The sequence below is a fragment of the Xenopus laevis genome, chromosome 7S (genome assembly GCF_017654675.1).
Source record: "Xenopus laevis strain J_2021 chromosome 7S, Xenopus_laevis_v10.1, whole genome shotgun sequence".
Lineage (NCBI taxonomy): Eukaryota > Metazoa > Chordata > Amphibia > Anura > Pipidae > Xenopus > Xenopus laevis.
The window spans coordinates 48,976,408-48,996,543 of record NC_054384.1 but is presented as its reverse complement, the minus strand read 5'-3'; the positions used below and the strand labels follow the sequence as shown (position 1 = coordinate 48,996,543).

Genomic DNA, 20,136 nt, shown 5'->3' with positions numbered 1-20,136 from the left:
CACATTGTTCACCTGTTCATACTCATACAAACTGCTGGAGGGGTTCCAGCACTGTGTCACTGTAGTACATCTTAGAGTGGACCTGAAAGGTTTCCCTGCTCTGTTCAGCCTTCCCTATGTTCCCCGTGTGTGCCATACTATGCCTGTACTCTGCCTGCCCTGTGCTCCTTGTGTGTGCCATAATCTGCGTGCCCTATGCTCCATGTATGTGCCTTACTCTGCCTGCCATACTCTGTCTGGGTGTGCCATAATCTGTCTGCCCCATGATCCCTGTGTGTGCTCTACTCTGCTTGCTCCATGCTCCTTGGGTGTGGCCAACGCTGCCTGCCATATGCTCCCTGTCTGTGCCATACTCTGCCTGTGTGTGCCCTACTCTGCCTGTGTGCCCTACTCTGTAGGGGCCCCTAAGGTGTTTAATCATTTTCTGGAGGGGTGCTGTGTTATCCACAGTGGAAGATAAGGCATATGGATTTAAGGGTACGTCTTAGTATGACTTAACTTTTTTCACATATGAGGGATGAGTGATATCCCTGCAGTGAGCACCAAACATTTGTTTTTTTTGGTGTTTTACCACATGGTCTTCTGGTAACATGCAAAATTTTTATATCAAAAGATATATGTCCCAAGACTCATCTTCAGTTAAAAAGATATTTATTATTCACATTTTTTTAAAAAAGTATTATGATACATACTGACCCAACATGGCCCAGGTGGGCCATGTGGGGTCAGTATGTATCATGATAATTTTTAAAAAAATGTGAATAATAAATATCTTTTTAACTGAAGATGAGTCTTGGGACATATATCTTTTGATATAAAAATGTTGTGAGTTGATGGCCTTTAAACCGGGGCATGTCACTTTGACTCTGCCTAAGGCTATTGGACTCCTGACTATAAAATACTTCTGGTAACATGGGTGTGGTTTAAAGTGGGTGAGGTTTAAAAACAGGGAGTGGTCAACACTGGCTTCCATTATCGGCCCTTCACAGTGTAGGCCAGAAAAATACCGGCCCTCTGTACCACAGAAGTTGGACAGCACTGCTTTAGAGGAACTTAAGCACGTAAACAGCCAGTAGCAACCACATGCAACTCCTACTTCCCACACCTTCACCTGCTACTCACTTCCTTAAAGGAACTGTTACGTGTAAAAATTAAACTGGGTAAATAGGCTTTTCAAAATAAAAGATGTTTTCAATATACAGTAGTTATCAAAAAAGGTAATCCACAAATACTGGACTAAACAGATGGCTACGGTAATAGCCAGAACACTATTTCCTCCTTTGCAGCTCTCTAACAGGTTACCAGTCAGTAACTTGAAGGTGAACAGTGATTTGAAGGGGGCCAAATGGGACATACTGTAACTGTTCACTTAGTTTGGTTTTAAAGCCGACCTGTGTGCTAGGATCAAATGTAAACTGACTGTTGCCACCTTTTAAGTTGATAACTAAGAGGTTAGAGAGCTGAAAGGAGGAAGTAGTGGTCTGGCTATTATGTTAGACATCTGTTTACTTCAGCCATTGTAAATACATTTTTTGGCTAACTAACTATATTGAAAAATTTTACCTAGTTTTATTTTTTAGTCTGAACTGTTCCTTTTAACACCACTTGGACATCCAGCCCACACCTCCTGTTGGTTAACCCTGTGGTGTGTCTTAAAAAAAGCTCAAACCTAAAAAAAATTGGGGAGATATAGATTTGTAATTTTGTAATAATCTTAAATATCTACTTAAAAGGCAGTAGCAGTCGAAGTTTTTCATTCTTTTAGCAGAAACAGCAATAAGTAAAATCACAAATAAGGGTCAAAGAAGAAGTTTACAAAAGTAGTGGCAACCAGGTAGTGGGCCAAATAAGGAAGATATAATCAGGCAAGGCAGTCAGTTTGCTAATAACTCAAGCTGGCACTACACATACCAATAACGTCATACAAAACAATATTTCATATGATTATTGGTACATGGTGGCCTGTCCGTCCCGACCAATATTTCTAGTACAAGGATATCGGTCAGTTCAGAAATCAGGTAGGTTTGAAAGTTTCATCTACTGATACACCATGCAGACCAACATGTGGTGCATTGGTAGATAAGGAAGTGAAGCAGCCCATCTTTACTTCCTGCCATACTGGTCAATTATACTCTTTGCATAAAAGATTGGAACAATATAATGGTGGCCATACAGTATATGTCCCCTTATATGCTGGTTTTTACTTGCCATTGGGCCAGTTAAGACAGAAAGCATTCCCAATCCAATTAGCTGCATTGTATCTGTTGTGTTAGGATTTGATGATCTTCCATAAGTAGCCACAATTTGAAACTGTAGTTAAGCTTAATGCATATGTAAACAGTTGACTTCAAATGCTTGCAAGTAGGAATGGCAATGTGCACCATCAAAGCTAATGTATACTTTATATGTAGGTAAATATATGTCTTAGAGCATATATGCCAACTCAGTACTAATTGTAGGTAAAAAGAGGGAGAAGGCTTACTATAAATTGAATAGTATATAGGTAGATCTAGCAGTGGTCAATTTTAAAATGTAAGGGTAGATCTTGATGTGGTGTAGTGGTGTAACCATAGAGGAAGCAGGGGAACCCAAGGGGAACTGAGCTACTGGGGTCACTTCATTTTATAGACTCTAGAGTCCAAGAAAATGTGCGCACACCCACAGCACACTTAGTAGCAGGCACATGCACGTGTAACCCAGGGGGGAATAGGAAACTGAGCACACTGAGCCCTTTGAAGATGTTTTGCAGGGGGTCAGCTCTAAGTTGTTACACCTCTGCTAGAGGCTAAAATAGAGATTCAAGTGCAACCTTAATAATGTTTTAAATGTTTTACAGCAGTATTACATTCTACAGAACAAAGAACTCTTTCACCAGTGTGGTATTTCTCACCTTCTACTTCCTCAGGCCTCAGTTCTCTGTCCTGCAATGAAAAACATTCCAATTAGCAATGCAGTATGTCTGCTCAATATCTGAAAAATGTATCTCTGTCTCATTATATAACATGATTCAACTATGCCTGGTTTTCTGTATCAGTAAATTCACATTTACCAAGATGCCACATGTTGATAAAAAAATCAGTGCTAGTTCCATTCTGTTGTTTTGCATTTTAGTCAAGTTGCACTGGTCTAAACATGACATGAGTACCTGTGGTAAGTATGCTGTATACATTTTTTTAGCTTAGTCTTACATTTTTAACAAGATTAAGTGGAACTCGTTTTGTCATGTGAACATAATCAGGCAATAAAGATGAAGGTGATCTGTAGTGAATTAGACTAGTAGCATATGTATGTATTTATTTATAATACACAAAAGCCATTAATATCTTGTAAATTATATCCTTAAAAACTGTGAGTTCTTATATCATCAGTTATAAACGGTGAGTTCTGATGTCATTTCTGTCACATGACTCATTGAAATTTGTGTATTATAATAAATAAAGTACCCTTTCTTGTAAAATATGAGGATATTAGAAGTTACCTCGGAGTTCCATGACCTGTATAAAAACACTCGGCCTTCGGCCTCGTGTTTTTATATGGTCATGAAATTCCTCGGTAACTTATAATATCCTTATATTTTACAAGAAAGGGTACTTTATTCACTATATAAAGCACCAAAAATGGATGCAGTGCTTTACATGTTGCGAACCCAGACCAGGGTACAGTTATTTGACGTTATAGAGTAACAAAAAATATGCTTAAGAGCATCCACAAGAGGTCCCTACCCAAGGAGCTTATAATCTATTAAGAAAACAGACAAACAAAAAGGGGTAGGGTATAAGTGCATAGGATAAGGGTGGGTTGCTGCAGAGGAATACTAATAAAGTGTTTAATCTAAAAAGGTGGTATTTAAAGAGCTTAGAGAAGAGTATTATAGTAGAAGCTTTACTGATGTACGATGGTAGAGCATTTCAGAGGTGGGTTCAATCAATGAAAACGTTTTTATGTATAACTTCAGCTAAGGTCAGTAAATTGTGCTGAGCAGAAGACAAGGCTGGAAGGAGTGTATGGGTTGATAAGAGCTTATATATAGAGAGAGAAGAATGAATGGCCCTGAAAGACAGGAAGGGGTGTATTTTCACAGTGTTTCTTAAAAAGAAGTGGCATGTTCTGGTAAGGGATGCAATGTGGTCTTAGAATGTGACAGATGGGTCTAAGGTGACACCCCCACACACTTGCCTTGGAGGACTGGATGTAGGGTGATATTTTCAACTGAAATAAACAGAGGGAGGGGGCCATGTTTTGGTGGGAATATAAGCAGTTCAGTCAGTAGCTAGCGATGTGGGGAGGCAACGCAGGCCGGGACCCAAACCACAAACCACGAAAGCAACTCGGAAACAACATGTACTTAATGAGAAGATATGTTATGCCTGATTTTAACCACATAAATGTGAGTGCAACCATTTGGTTTTTATTGTCATAGAATAAAAATGTTTTTCACTTTATTCTGCGCTTTAAACTTATTCTAGCAAGAGAAACATCCTACAGCCCATTTCTACAATTTTTGATGAGCACATGTTAAAGCTAAACATTTGTAAGTACCCATTCAACCCCCACCAGTGGTGATTATTAAAGGGTAACTGCAATAAAGGTATCTTCGGGAATATATAAGGTTGTGGAACTACAACATTATAGGTGGAGAGGGATTGTCAGAAACGGTTACATAAATAGATCGATGATGATCATGATAAAAAAGAACCACTTATACAGAATACTGTATAACGAATTCATAATAGTTCATAGTTATCATAGAAGACATCCATCACACATCACATCCATACACACACTCCTCCATACTTTCACATAAATTATATATACCCATATCTATACTAACTATAGACCTTAGTATCAGAATAGCCTTTGATATTATGTATATCCAAGAAATCATCAAAGCCACTCTTAAGGCCATTAACAGAATCAGCCATCACAACATCACCCGGCAGTGCATTACACAACCACACTGACCTCACTGTAAAGAACCACCTACGTTGCTTCAAATGAAATTTCTTTTCTTCTAGTCTGAAGAGGTGGCCTCTGGTACGGTGATCCACTTCATGGGTAAAAAGGTCCCCTGCTATTTGTCTATAATGTCCTCTAATGTACTTGTAAAGTGTAATCATGTGCCTTTTTTCCAGAGAAAACAACCCCAATCTTGACAGTCTACCCTCATAATTTAAGTCTTCCATCCCTCTAACCAGTTTAGTTGCACGTCTCTGCACTCTCTCCAGCTTATTAATATCCCTCTTAAGGACTGGAGTCCAAAACTGCACTGCATACTCCAGATGTGGCCTTACTAGGGACCTATAAAGAGGCATAATTATGTTTTCATCCCTTGAGTTAATGCCTTTTTTTATGCAAGACAGAACTTTATTTGCTTTAGTAGCCACAGAATGACACTGCCCAGAATGAGACAACTTGTTATCTACAAAAAACCAAAGATCCTTCTCATTTATGGAAACTCCCAACACACTGCCATTTAGTGTATAACTTGCATTTATATTATTTTTGCCAAAGTGCACAACCTTGCATTTATCAACACATTTACACAACCTCATTTTACAGTTTGCTGCCCAGTTTCCCAACTTAGACACAGAATCACTCTGCAAAGTGGCAGCATCCTGCATGGAACCCATAGTTCTGCACAATTTAGTATCATCTGCAAAAATAGAAACAGTACTTTCAATGCCCACCTCCAGGTCATTGATAAACAAGTTGAAAAGCAAGGGACCTAGTGCAGACCCCTGTTGTACACCACTAACAACACTAGTCCAATTTGAAAATGTTCCATTTACCACCACTCTTTGTAATCTTTCAACCAGTTCTCTATCTAGGTACAAATACTATGTTCCAGGCCAACATTCCAGGTCCCTACTTATCTTCTCATAAAAAGAAATTAAGTTAGTCTGGCAAGATCTATTATGCATAAAACCATTCTGGTACAAACTCATAGTATTATGATTTGCTATGAATCCAGTATCTTATCCTTTATTAAGCATTCGAAAAGCTTTCATAACACTAACATCAGACTAACTGGCCTATAGTTTTGAGGCTGAGAACGGGATCCCTTTTTGAATAGCGGCACCAAATTAGCAATTTGCCAGTCTCTCAGCACTATGCCAGACCTCAAAGAATCCTGAAAAATTAAGTAAAGATGTGTAGGGACCTATAGGATCTATTAGGCTCCTTTAGAGTTAATCCTCTACCTTTCTTGTATCATTCCCTATAGCTGTTTTTTATTGAGCAAAAGTCCTTATGACATGTAAGTGTAACAGCTATAGCTATAGGCCAAAGGGTGCCATACCATTTCCTGCCACACTGCTATATAGTGTTGTGCAGGGAGTGGCCTCTTCCTCTTTGGCTCCTGTGTCTTCAAGGCTACGTGTTTCCCATTGAGCATGGGATCACCAAGGCCCGAGTACAGGACCCCAAAGGGACCTGTACCTTTGGTGCTTAAGTCGGGAACCAGGCAATCCCGTGAATGAGGTTTGCTATCATTAGGGCAGACCTGTAATAGTCTTTCTAGGAGAGAGAGATAGTCAGCTTTGTGTAGCATGAGTAGTTGTGTGCTCCATCAAGGATAAAAGCAGGGAGTTGCTTCCCAAAGGCTTCTTGTTTGCCTTTAGAGCAGGGAACTCAGTGATAAGGAAAACAGGTTAGCAGAGGACTGCCTGTACCCTACCTGATTGATCCCGATCCCCTCACTGGTATTTCGGTCTTTGGGACAGAGGTATTCTTCTTGATTATTTGACTATGGAAGTGACAGTCTACATCATGCTGCATCATCATTCTGCTATCCTTCCTCCTCTGTGATATGCTACATCTGCAATACCTGTGGTCACCTTTATTTTGCCTTGTCTACAATAAATTCATCCTTTCTGTTTCACCAAAGAACCTCCTGGCATCCAATCAAACCATTTTTATATGCAGTAGCCTGTGTTATGTATTTATACTACATCTTAAAGGGATAGCTTCCACTTGGCATAGGCCCTGATCCTGTTGTGTAAGTCGCATGTAGCCAATGCTTTATCATGCTAGAGGGTATTTGTCTAAATACAGCCAAATAGGTGCTACAGAGGTTTGGCAATCACAGAGCTAAAGTCGCTAAGTACCCTGGGATGAATACCATCTGGCCCCAGACCTTTGTTTATCTTAACATGTTCTAGTCTCTTTTGAATTTCCTTAAGTGTGAACCATGCATCACTAGTTGCACTACCAGAACTAGGACCATCAAGAAGGAAATATAACAAACTTGAAGTATTGGACGCCACTTATGGAAAAGGCTTTATTAAGGCAGTATGCTGTAATACACCTAACGTGTTTCGGGATAGTATCCCTTAATCATAGCTTAATTGATACCTATGATTAAGGGAGATTATCTGAAACACATTACAGCATGCTGCCTTAATAAAGCCTTTTCCAGAAGTGCCTCCAATACTTCAAGTTTGTTATATTTATACAGTGTGGACACTGAGGATAGAGCACCTGGACTGAGGTACTGTGGGGAGCTTGAGCGGTCCATGTGTTCTGTTTTACTGCAAGTCATCAAGAAGGAAACCTTCATTAACTGGTTCCTCATTTGTGTAGACAGATGAAAAATATGTGTTCAGAATCTGCACTTTTTTTTTTGTTCTCATCAACCAGCTGACCCCCCTCTGATATTAAAGGTCCCACCCCTTCCTGCTTCATTTTTTTTTACTATTAACATATTTTGAATTATTTTTACTGCTTGCTGCAATATCCTTTTCCATACCGATTGCTTGCCTTATAGCTTTTTTGCATGATTTATTGGCCTCCTTGTACTTTATAAATGATTCGGCTGTCCCAGCAAACTTTAAAGTCTTAAAACACGTCTATTAAACCAAAAAGGTTTTGCTTTGTGTTATGTATTGACTGTTAATGTAATGCCAGTAGATGGCGCTGTTACATCTTAAACTGAGATGTGTCACTCTGCTCTGCTGATTATTGTTTCCCAAGTATCTGCCTCTCTATCTCTCTTTTCTCCTAACTTGTTGGCAGTTCGGCCATGCTTTCCTCCCTAGTAAAGTTTGTTCTACTCCCAGCTACTGTGAACGTTTTGTGTACTACTACAGGGTCCAGAACATAATACTGGCGACGAGGATGGGATATAACCCATAAAAAATCTACAACTACAAGATCCCAGTGACTAAAAGGGAACTTAAGAGACTTTATTATTTCCATAATGGTGTCCCTGGGCCACATAGAGGAGTTTGACATTGCCAGGCCATCCTCATGGGATTCCTAAGCAGAGAGACTGCAGTTCTTTCTAGAAGCAAATAAGGTGCAGAAACGTGCAGTTCTGCTGAGTGTTATAGGCTCAAAGACTTATGAGATTGTTCGCTCTCTGGTATCCCCCACTAAACCCAGTGACTGCTCATTTGAGGAAATTATTAAGCAGCTTAAAAATCATTTTGCACCCACAACATCTGAAACTGTTAAGAGGTTCCACTTTAACAGACGCAGCCAGCAGTCAGGTGAGAGTATTGCTGCCTATATAGCAGAGCTGCGCAGTTTGGCAGAAAACTGCAATTTTGGCAGCAGCTTGGAATCCTTGCTAAGGGATCGTCTTGTGTGTGGGGTCAGGGATGCAGCACTGCAAAGAAGGCTTCTAGCAAAGCACAACGTAACCTTTGCTTTGGCCCAGGAGGAAGCACTTGCTTATGAAGCTGCATCTGCACATTCCAAGGAGATACAGGCCTCTGCCAGTTCAGTTATTGCACCAGAGCTGCATCGAGTGTATAAAATGCCAGCATCAGCACAGGTAGCAGATCCAGTAAAATTAAGGTGCCACAGTTGTGGGGGAGCTCACCTGCGTGGAAACTGTAATTTCCAAAATGCTGTGTGTCACAAATGCAAGCGCCGCGGCCACATACAGAGAGTCTGCCGCCAAGTTGATAATTCACAGAGACACAAGCAAGCCAGAGCAACTCCATCTGGGGATGCAACACATATAGTAAAAATCCAAAATGACACTACTGAGAAGGAAGCAGAAACAGATATTTATGTCTCAGAAATTATAAATAGTGTTGAAAATGAGCCAATGCACAAAAAGAAATTCACTGATGTAAGACTACAAAGTATGCATTAAAAAGGATAATTGATGGTGACTGGAATTATAGACTGGCAAAGTTTTTGTTGCAGCAGCACATAACCCCTTCTGCTAGCACTGGCTGCAGTCCTGCAGAACTTTTGATGAACCGACGGCTTAAAACCTGTTTAGACAGACTGCATCCAGACTTGGCTTCTGATGTACAAAATAAACAGGAAGATAAATTCCATAAAAATGCACAGACCTCCACAGTGAGGATGTTTGAAGCAGACAATAGTGTGTATGCCAGAAATTATGCACTGGGACCAAAATGGATACCAGCAGTCATTGTTGAAGCGACAGGCCCTGTCTCATACAAGGTTAAGACTGCGGATGGCCGTGTTATTCGAAGACATGTTGATCAGCTTTGGAGCAGACTAGGGGACAATGTTTGTCCTAATACAGAGGGCAGGGCCAGACTGGGAGTAAAAAGCAGCCCTGGCAAAAAAATCAAAGCAGCCCACACGAAATGCGGGCTGGTCTTTTTACTTACACACAAGCATATTTTATATATATATATATATAGAGAGAGAGAGAGAGAGAGAGAGAGAGAGAGAGAGAGACCCATACATTGGTTTAAAACTGCCTTTATATGGTTAGTGACTTCTAATATCCTTATCATTTACAGTAGGGGGTACATTATCCCTTATAATACATGAGTGATACTCAGAGTTCCCTGTATAACTCAGCCTGCAGCCTTGTGCCTTTATATGGTCACAGAACAACCCCTCAGTGACTTCTAATATCCTTATCATTTACAGTAGGGGGTACATTATCCCTTATAATACATGAGTGATACTCAGAGTTCCTTGTATAACTCAGCCTGCAGCCTTGTGCCTTTATATGGTACACTGTAGTGTATTTTTTAATTAATGTAGTTAATTACAAATTCTCAGCCTTCAAAAGGGCACTCAAAATAATAAAAACAGCAGTACTTACATACTGCTGTTTCCATCTTCAGACTGTTGAGGCACTACTGACCCACTCTCCAATCCACAGGTCCACTTTAAGCACCAGCTCTGCTTTGCCCTAAAAAAATACCTCTCTCCAGCTTCCAGCTCTGCACTTTGTTTGTAAATATACCTGCGTGTGGTGACGTCACGCAGGTGTCCTCACCCACAAATTGAAAGTTGCTGCAGTCCTGCCCCCCTCTGCTCTAATGTTACAATACACATAGCAGCAGGGCTGTTTTAAGCCCTTGGTGGGCCCTGGGCAAAGCTCATAACAGAAATAACAGGATGGCACAAAGATTATTTCGTATATACATACCCCCTGAATTTAATTGCGACGATGGGCCAGGCCAGAGGCACCACAGGGTGGCAAACCAAAAAAACATCTTTTTAAATATTTGTGCAGTCACTGACAGTGGGCACTGTAAGAAGTGCCAGTCAGCTGTGGCAATAAACATTTTCTAACAGGGAACATTGCCTTCATACTTAGCCAGAGGGGGGGGGAGAGAGAGAGAGAGAGAGAGAGAGAGAGAGAGAGAGAGAGAGAGAGAGAAATAGACATAAAGATTTTTTGAGAGAAAGATGATAGACCAGGAAGAGGTTAGAGAAGGTGTGCATGAGGGTGCCTGGTTCAGCTAGCTTGGACCTGGTGGCGAATGTGGAAGGCGGTCACTCACTGTGTGCGACAGACTCAGTGCGGTGTGGTCGGTGATTCCCTGATGGCTCTTGGCTCATGACGTGTATGTGCAGCGTAGGACCAGGCCAGCTCGGCGAGTGTTGTTATGTGGCAACGCGATGCGTCGGCTCCCTTTGGACTGTTTATGATAGCAGTGGAGGTGGGAGGAGGCTGCTAGAGTCAGCGTGCATGCCAGAGTGTGGGGGAGGAACCGGAGAAAGAGCAGAGAGATGACAGGAGGATTAGAAGATGCAGACTGCGGGTCGGTGGACTGCGCATTCTAGTTCAGGGCAGGTACGCAACTCTGGTGGCTGTGATTAATAGCTAACAAGTGAAGTGCCGCACCGCATCTAATTAGACAGCGGGCGGCCCACTTAAACACAGGGCAGAGCGGCCCCTAGGGCATTTGCCCGAACGGACAGATTACCAGTCCGGGCCTGACAGAGGGTAACCATGGCCAGTTTGGATTGCAAGGTGACTTAACTCCTCTAGCTTTTCCAGAGGAAGAGATTCCTGCAGCTGAACAGACAGTAGATGTACCTCAGGGGTTACTAGCAGATACTGAGACCAATCCACAAGGAGAGGTCATCAGTGTCCCAATGGAGCGGCCCAGAAGGGTCATTCAAAGGCCCCGCCACCTAGAGGATTATGTTATCTAGGAGAGGAGGGGTGTTATGTATTGACTGTTAATGTAATGCCAGTAGATGGCGCTGTTACATCTTAAACTGAAATGTGTCACTCTGCTCTGCTGATTATTGTTTCCCAAGTATCTGCCTCTCTATCTCTCTTTTCTCCTAACTTGTTGGCAGTTCAGCCATGCTTTCCTCCCTCGTAAAGTTTGTTCTACTCCCAGCTACTGTGAATGTTTTATGTACTACTACAGGGTCCAGAACATAATACTTTGCAACGACGTTCCTTGCTTACAAGGGGAATATACTGACATGTATATTTATTAAGCAGCATTTTAAAGACTTCCCATTTTTGTTCTGTGTTTAACCCTATGAAAAGCATTTCCCACTTAATATTTTGCAGAGATGCCCTTATACTGTTAAAGTTTGCAAGTCTGAAATCTCAAAGGAAATCATGTTATGATCACTATTCCCTAAATGCTCACCCGTACAAATGCTAGAGATGAGTTCAGTATTCTTAGTTATTACAAGGTCCAAAAGAGAGTTATTCCTAGTAGGTTCTTGAATGAGTTGGAATAAAAGGTTGTCATTCAGCATATTTATAAACCTATTAGCTTTCTCTGTCTTGGCAACCCCATTACCCCAGTCAATGTGTGGATAATTGAAGTCACCCATAGCAACAACTTGACCCAGATGTGAAGCCGATTCTATCTGCAAGAGTAGCTGGGCTTCATACTCGTCACTTATATGAGGTGTTTTATAACATACACCAATGAGAATTCTCTTTGTAAACTTTTGCCCAGTCAAAATCTCATCCAGAGGGATTCCACTCGCTCACCAGTGCCAGTAATGGTTATTTCTTTAGTGCATTGCTTTAATGCAGGCTTTACATACAAACACACCCCCCACCCTTTTTAATCCATTTGTCCCTCCTAAAAAGGGTGTAACCATTTCAATTTACAGTCCAGTCACATGTTTCATCCCACCAGGTCTTAGTGATACCAATTATATCACAATTTTTAGAGCATGCAATTAATTCTATTGATCCAATTTCACCTGACAAATTCTGTGCATTTGCCAGCATACAGTGGAGGTTACTACTTTTACTAATTGAAATTTGCATTACTTAGTGGAGAATTATATGTTAAATTAGTATTAGTCTGTTTTCCTTGTAACAGAGGGACCTCCTTAACTATAAACTGTATGCTCCCTCACTTCTCCATGACCCCTTCCTAATCCCACTGCCCTGTCTTTCTTTATCTCACCCCCCCCCCCCCCCCCGCCTGGTTTAATCACTCCTCCAACCTCTTAGCCATCCTTTCCCCTAACACAGTGGACTCCCTTCCACTAGAAAACTGGTAGGTGGTTGATGGCAATCTAGTGACACAATTTATGGCCTGAACACTAAGGGGATTATTTACTAAAATCTGAAAAATTCTCACTATTTTCTTAAAACCACTTTAGCACAATCAGGGTAAAATAAATCAAGAACAATTTGGGGTTTTTTTCCCTCCAAAAAAATTGTGTTTTCTCCTTTAAAACTCTGACCAGTAAAATCAGACTTTGATAAATAACCCCCTAGATGTTTTCCATATGTCTACCTATACACTAATGCTATAAACCCCTATTATCATATGTTGTTTGAATACTACATAATATACTTCCTCCATTGTTCTGTTAAGTTACCTATTAAGAAAAAAAGCTAATAAAGTAAAACAAAAGTAAAAAACATTAACATGTTTACTTAGCTCGAGTGAAGGAATAGAATAAGAAAAACTTCGAATTTAGAATGTTTTTTTTTGGCTACTTCGACCATTGAATGGGCTACTTCGACCTTCGACTACGACTTTGACTTCGAATCGAACGATTCGTACTAAAAATCGTTTGACAATTCGACCATTCGATAGTCGAAGTACTGTCTCTTTAAAAAAAACTTCGACCCTCTAGTTCGCCACCTAAAACCTACCGAAGTTAATGTTAGCCTATGGGGAAGGTCCCCATAGGCTTTGCGATCTTTTTTGGGTCGAATAAAAATCGTTCGATCGATGGATTAAAAACGATTTTTCGTTCGATCGAATGAATTGCGGTAAATCCTTCGAATTCGATATTCGAAGTTGAAGGATTTAACTTCGACAGTCGAATATCGAGGGTTAATTAACCCTCAATAGTCGACCATAAGTAAATTTGCCCCTAAGGTTGCTAAACAGCTTCAACAAAGTGATCCTATTCAGATTTTATGCCCATTGTGAAGTTTTGGTGGAACACACAGGGATTGTAGCAGAAATGCAGGCTACTTCAAAGTTCCCACTTCCACACCTCCATCTGCTACTCGCTGGATGCCCAAGACCCACCTCCTTCTTATTGCACTGCCTCAGCCAATAACTTTTCTTGGGCAGCAGTAGTCTCTTGAAAGGCAGATGCTTGTATTGTAGGAGACTCTACCAAAGCAAGTCTGTGGACTGCTGTTGAGCCGCCATGGCTAAAAGCTAGGCCTCCAGAGTACGCTGCTGAGCCTCTGTAGCCTGCTGCTACTGCACAACCATACTCTCCTGAAACTGAACTAGCTCTTGTTAGTTGCTGCAACAGTTCCTCCAAAAAAGGTTACATTCCCTTTAAATTTCAGTTTTCCACAAAAACAGCTTTTGCCTGTCTACATCTGTCACCAGTTGTCAAGTGTTGGGGGAAACACAAATGCAGGCTTCATTCCTCTACGTAAACTTCCCTCAGCTGTAGCACTTTTCCAACACTTTATCCAGCACATTTTCCACCTGCAAGGATTTCCTTCAGAAACAGTATCTGATGGGGGTTCCCAATTTGCAAAAATCTTTATGTAAAACTCTTGGTATCACTATCCAACTTTCCTTTGCCCATAACCCTCAGTTCAATGGAGCTGCGAAACGTGTCAAGCAAGCCCTTGGAGTAATTTCTTTGATGTCATTTGTCTCTCTGTCAAGATGACTGGTCTGATCTCCTTCTTTGGACAGAGTTGCCTAATAACAACTCTTTTTATGCCTCAGCTGGGATGTCATCTTTTCTATGGACAACATTCCTAATACTTTCTCCAAGACTTTCTTCTTTCTGATGTTGCAGCAGGTAATGACCATATGACCCACATGTTTATAAAATTTAGAGAAGAGTAGGGATGTCGCGGACTGTTCGCCCGCGAACTAATTCGCGCGAACATCGACTGTTCGCGTCCGCCGAATGTTCGCGAACGTCGCGCGACGTTCGCCAATTTGGGTTCGTCTTAGCTGGCGCTTATTTTTGACCTCTCACCCCAGACCAGCAGATACATGGAAGCCAATCAGGAAGCTCTCCCTCCTGGACCACCCCCACACCCCCTGGACCACTCCCCTTCCATATATAAACTGAAGCCCTGCAGCGTTTTTTCATTCTGCCTGTGTGTGCTTGGAAGAGCTAGTGTAGGAAGAGAGCTGTTGAGTGATTTGAGGGACAGTTGATAGTAACTTTGCTGGCTAGTAATCTACTTGATACTGCTCTGTATTGTAGGGACAGAACTCTGCAGGGATTTGAGGGACATTTTAGGTTAGGTAGCTTTGCTGGCTAGTAATCTACCTTCTACTGCAGTGCTCTGTATGTAGCTGCTGTGGGCAGCTGTCCTGCTGCTGATCTCTCATCTGCTGACTGCTGCCTGTAACCCAATAGTCCTTGTAAGGACTGCTTTTATTTTCTTTTTTGTTTTTTTACTTTGCTACTATAAGAGCCCAGTGCTATTAGTCTAGCTGTGTTGGGGAGTGGGACTGGTGTGCTGCTCCTAGTAGTTCAGCACCAACCAGAGTAATTTTTTTTTTTAATATATATATATATTTTTTATTTTACTTATCTTACTGTTCTTTAACGTGTCCAGTGCTGTTTGCTGTTCTTCATAGTAGTGCACCAATAGTAGTGCACTTGCAGGCATTGTTTGCCCAGTGTGTTCTTCAAACAACTGCCACCTAGCTGTGTGAGCTTGTTCACATTCTGTCTAAATATCAATAATAATACCGTCTCCAGAAACACCACCTGAGTGACGTTTTCCAAGCAGCAATAATATATTCCGTATCCACTGCTGTAGTGTATACGTTGACCTTGCAGACATTGTTTGCCCAGTGTGTTCTTCAAACAACTGCCGCCTAGCTGTGTGAGCTTTTTCACATTCTGTCTAAATATCAATAATAATACCGTCTCCAGAAACACCACCTGAGTGACGTTTTCCAAGCAGCAATAATATATTCCGTATCCACTGCTGTAGTGTATACGTTGACCTTGCAGACATTGTTTGCCCAGTGTGTTCTTCAAACAACTGCCGCCTAGCTGTGTGAGCTTTTTCACATTCTGTCTAAATATCAATAATAATACCGTCTCCAGAAACACCACCTGAGTGACGTTTTTCAAGCAGCAATAATATATTCCGTATCCACTGCTGTAGTGTATACGTTGACCTTGCAGACATTGTTTGCCCAGTGTGTTCTTCAAACAACTGCCGCCTAGCTGTGTGAGCTTGTTCACATTCTGTCTAAATATCAATAATAATACCGTCTCCAGAAACACCACCTGAGTGACGTTTTCCAAGCAGCAATAATATATTCCGTATCCACTGCTGTAGTGTATACGTTGACCTTGCAGACATTGTTTGCCCAGTGTGTTCTTCAAACAACTGCCGCCTAGCTGTGTGAGCTTTTTCACATTCTGTCTAAATATCAATAATAATACCGTCTCCAGAAACACCACCTGAGTGACGTTTTTCAAGCAGCAATAATATATTCCGTATCCACTGCTGTAGTGTATACGTTGACCTTGCAGACATTGTTTGCCCAGTGTGTTCTTCAAACAACTGCAGCCTAGCTGTGAGAGCTTTTTCACATTCTGTCTAAATATCAATAATAATACCGTCTCCAGAAACACCACCTGAGTGACGTTTTCCAAGCAGCAATAATATATTCCGTATCCACTGCTGTAGTGTATACGTTGACCTTGCAGACATTGTTTGCCCAGTGTGTTCTTCAAACAACTGCTGCCTAGCTGTGTGAGCTTTTTCACATTCTGTCTAAATATCAATAATAATACCGTCTCCAGAAACACCACCTGAGTGACGTTTTTCAAGCAGCAATAATATATTCCGTATCCACTGCTGTAGTGTATACGTTGACCTTGCAGACATTGTTTGCCCAGTGTGTTCTTCAAACAACTGCCTCCTAGCTGTGTGAGCTTGTTCACATTCTGTCTAAATATCAATAATAATACCGTCTCCAGAAACACCACCTGAGTGACGTTTTCCAAGCAGCAATAATATATTCCGTATCCACTGCTGTAGTGTATACGTTGACCTTGCAGACATTGTTTGCCCAGTGTGTTCTTCAAACAACTGCCGCCTAGCTGTGTGAGCTTTTTCACATTCTGTCTAAATATCAATAATAATACCGTCTCCAGAAACACCACCTGAGTGACGTTTTTCAAGCAGCAATAATATATTCTGTATCCACTGCTGTAGTGTATACGTTGACCTTGCAGACATTGTTTGCCCAGTGTGTTCTTCAAACAACTGTCGCCTAGCTGTGTGAGCTTTTTCACATTCTGTCTAAATATCAATAATAATACCGTCTCCAGAAACACCACCTGAGTTGTTGTTGTTTTAAAAAAAATGCCAGGCAAAGGCAGGCCGCCACGCAGAGGCACTAGGGGCCGTGCTGCTATGCTATCCTGTGGCCCTAGGAAATTGCCCTGTTTTACAAAGGCAATTACCCTGAACTCCCAAAATGCTGAAGAGGTAGTTGACTAGCTTACACAGCACACCCCATCCTCTACCGTTTCTAACTTTGCCACAACATCCTCATCCTCCTCTGCTATGGGCACCCCACGTAACACTTCCTCCACCACCGGCGCCCCTTCTTCACTGGAGTCAGAGGAGTTATTTACACATGAGTTTCTTGAACTGAGTGATGCGCAACCATTATTGGCAGAAGAAGATGAAGGAGATGAGGACGTTACACCAGATATAATTCTGGGCAGACAACACAACAGAGATGGACATAATGAGTGATGAGGAGGTCCCCGCTGCTGCTTCCTTCTGTGAGCTGTTAGAAGAAATTGATGCATCTGAGGAGAATGATGATGAGGAGATTGATGTTTTGTGGGTGCCCAGTAGAAGAGAGCAAGAGGAGGATAGTTCAGATGGAGAGACGGAGAGTCAGAGAGGCAGGAGGAGAATAAGACTTAGAAGAAGCAGGGAGGACAGCTCACAGGGAACAGTAGGGCAACAACATGTATCGGCACCTGTGGTCAGCCGGCCAACGCACCCGCCATTGCCGCCAACTTCTACTGTTACCGCCAGATTGCCAGCTTCAAAAAGCTCAGCAGTGTGGAATTTTTTTAATGTGTGTGCCTCTGACAAAAGCGTTGTAATTTGCAATGAGTGCAGTCAGAAACTGAGTCTTGGGAAGCCCAACACCCACATAGGTACAACTTCTATGCGAAGGCACATGAACGGCAAGCACAAAGCACTATGGGAGCAACACCTCAAAGGCAGCAGACAAACTAAAAGCCACCCTCCTTCTGGTCCAGCATCTTACTGCTCTACCTCTGCTGTCCTTGACCCGTATGAACCACCCTCCACTCCGCCTTCCACCTTGACCACCAGTTCCCAGTCATCTGCCCCCAGCCAAGTTTCTGTGAGGGCCATGTTTGAGCGTAAGAAGCTAATGTCTGCGAGTCACCCCCTTGCCCGGCGTCTGACAGCTGGCTTGTCTGCACTCTTAGCCCGCCAGCTTTTACCATACCAGCTGGTGGACTCTGAGGCCTTCCGCAAATTTGTAGCAATTGGGACACCGCAGTGGAAGGTACCCAGCCGCAATTTTTTCTCCAAGAAGGGAATACCACACCTGTACCACCATGTGCAGAGCCAAGTCACCGCATCTCTGTCACTTAGTGTTGGGGCAAAGGTCCATATGACTACTGACGCATGGTCCTCCAAGCATGGTCAGGGCAGGTATGTCACCTACACTGCCGACTGGGTGAACTTGCTTATGGCTGGGAAGCAGGGAATGCGTGGCTCAACAACAACAGTGGAGTTGGTGTCACCGCCACGGATTGCACGCGGTTCTGCCACCACCTCTACTCCTCCTTCGCTCTCTACCTCGTCTTCTTCCTCTGCTTCCTCCTCCTCTGCTGCTGGGTCCTCCTCCTCCACACCTGTGCACCCCCAGCTCCCCCTAGGCTATTCGACGTGCCAGGTACGCCGTTGTCATGCTGTCTTGGGGATGACGTGCCTGGAAAGCAGAAACCATACCGGATCTGTACTCCTGTCATCTCTGCAGTCACAGGCCGATCGGTGGCTGACCCCACACCAACTGAAGATCAGAAAAGTGGTGTGTGACAACGGAAGCAATCTGTTGGCAGCACTGAGACTGGGCAATTTAACACATGTGCCCTGCATGGCACATGTTCTGAATTTAATAGTCCAACGTTTTGTCTCGAAGTACCCAGGATTCCAGGACATTCTCAGGCAGTCCAGGAAGGTGTCGGCCCATTTCAGACGTTCCTACACAGCCATGGCACGCCTTGCTGACATTCAGCAGCGGTACAACATGCCAGTCAGGCGTTTTAATTTGCGACAGCCAGACTCGCTGGAATTCAACGCTCCTCATGTTGGAACGTCTGCTGCAACAACAAAGAGCCGTCAATGAATACCTGTTTGAACTGGGTGGTAGGACTGGATCTGCAGAGCTGGGGATATTTTTCCCCGTTACTGGGTGCTTATGCGCGATGCCTGCAGGCTCATGCGCCCTTTTGAAGAGGTTACAAACATGGTCAGTCGCACCGAAGGCACCATCAGCGACCTAATACCCTTTGCTTTCTTCCTGGAGCGTGCCGTGCGACGAGTGACAGATGAGGCTGTAGACCAGCGTGACGAGGAGCAGGAAGCACACGATTTCTGGTCGGAATCACCAGAACGAGCCCAGGCACCTGCTGCAACGCAGGGAGAGGTGTCAGAAGTGGAGTCAGAGGAGGAAGGTGGCTTTGTGGAGGAGGAGGACCAACAGGAGCAGGCTTCCCAGGGGGCTTGTGGTGACCTTTTGGGGACCCCTGGTCTTGTACGTGGCTGGGGGGAGGAGACCGTGGATGATATAGTCCTTTGATAACGAGGAAGCGGAGATGGATACCTCTGTATCCAACCTTGTGAGAATGGGGTCTTTCATGCTGTCATGCCTGTTGAAGGACCCCCGTATCAAGAGGCTTAAGGAGAAGGACCTGTACTGGGTCGCAACGCTACTAGACCCTCGGTACAAGCATAAAGTGGCAGAAATGTTACCAACGTACCACAAGTCCGAAAGGATGCTGCATTTACAAACCAGCCTGCAAAACATGTTGTACAATGCTTTTAAGGGTGATGTCACTTCAGGAACTCATCAACATTCCAGGGGCAGAGGGTGCCAGTAATCCTGCCACGAGCGCACCTGCAAGGACAATGCACTTTGGCCACTCTGTAACGTCAGACATGCAAAGGTTTTCAGTCCAAGGCAGCGCCAGAACCCTTCGGGATCCACCCTCAAAGAACGCCTCGACCGGCAGGTAGCGGACTACCTGGCATTAACTGCAGATATCGACACTCTGAGGAGCGATGAACCCCTGGACTACTGGGTGCGCAGGCTTGATCTGTGGCCAGAGCTGTCACAATTTGCCATGAACCTCTTGTCTTGCCCCGCCTCAAGTATCCTCTCAGAAAGGACCTTCAGTGCAGCAGGAGGGATTGTAACTGAGAAGAGAACTCGCCTAGGTCAC

General features: G+C 43.1%; 1 protein-coding gene across 1 annotated transcript in view; it reads right to left on the bottom strand.

Annotated features, from left to right (window-relative positions):
• The window catches only part of LOC108697221 (calcium-binding protein 2-like), a 221,956-nt gene that overhangs the window by 159,625 nt on the left and 42,195 nt on the right, over positions 1-20,136 (bottom strand). Inside the window, exon 3 of the mRNA XM_041571191.1 lies at positions 2,891-2,921. Coding sequence (XP_041427125.1) covers positions 2,891-2,921 — 31 coding nt within the window. The remainder of the gene's footprint in view (positions 1-2,890; positions 2,922-20,136) is intronic.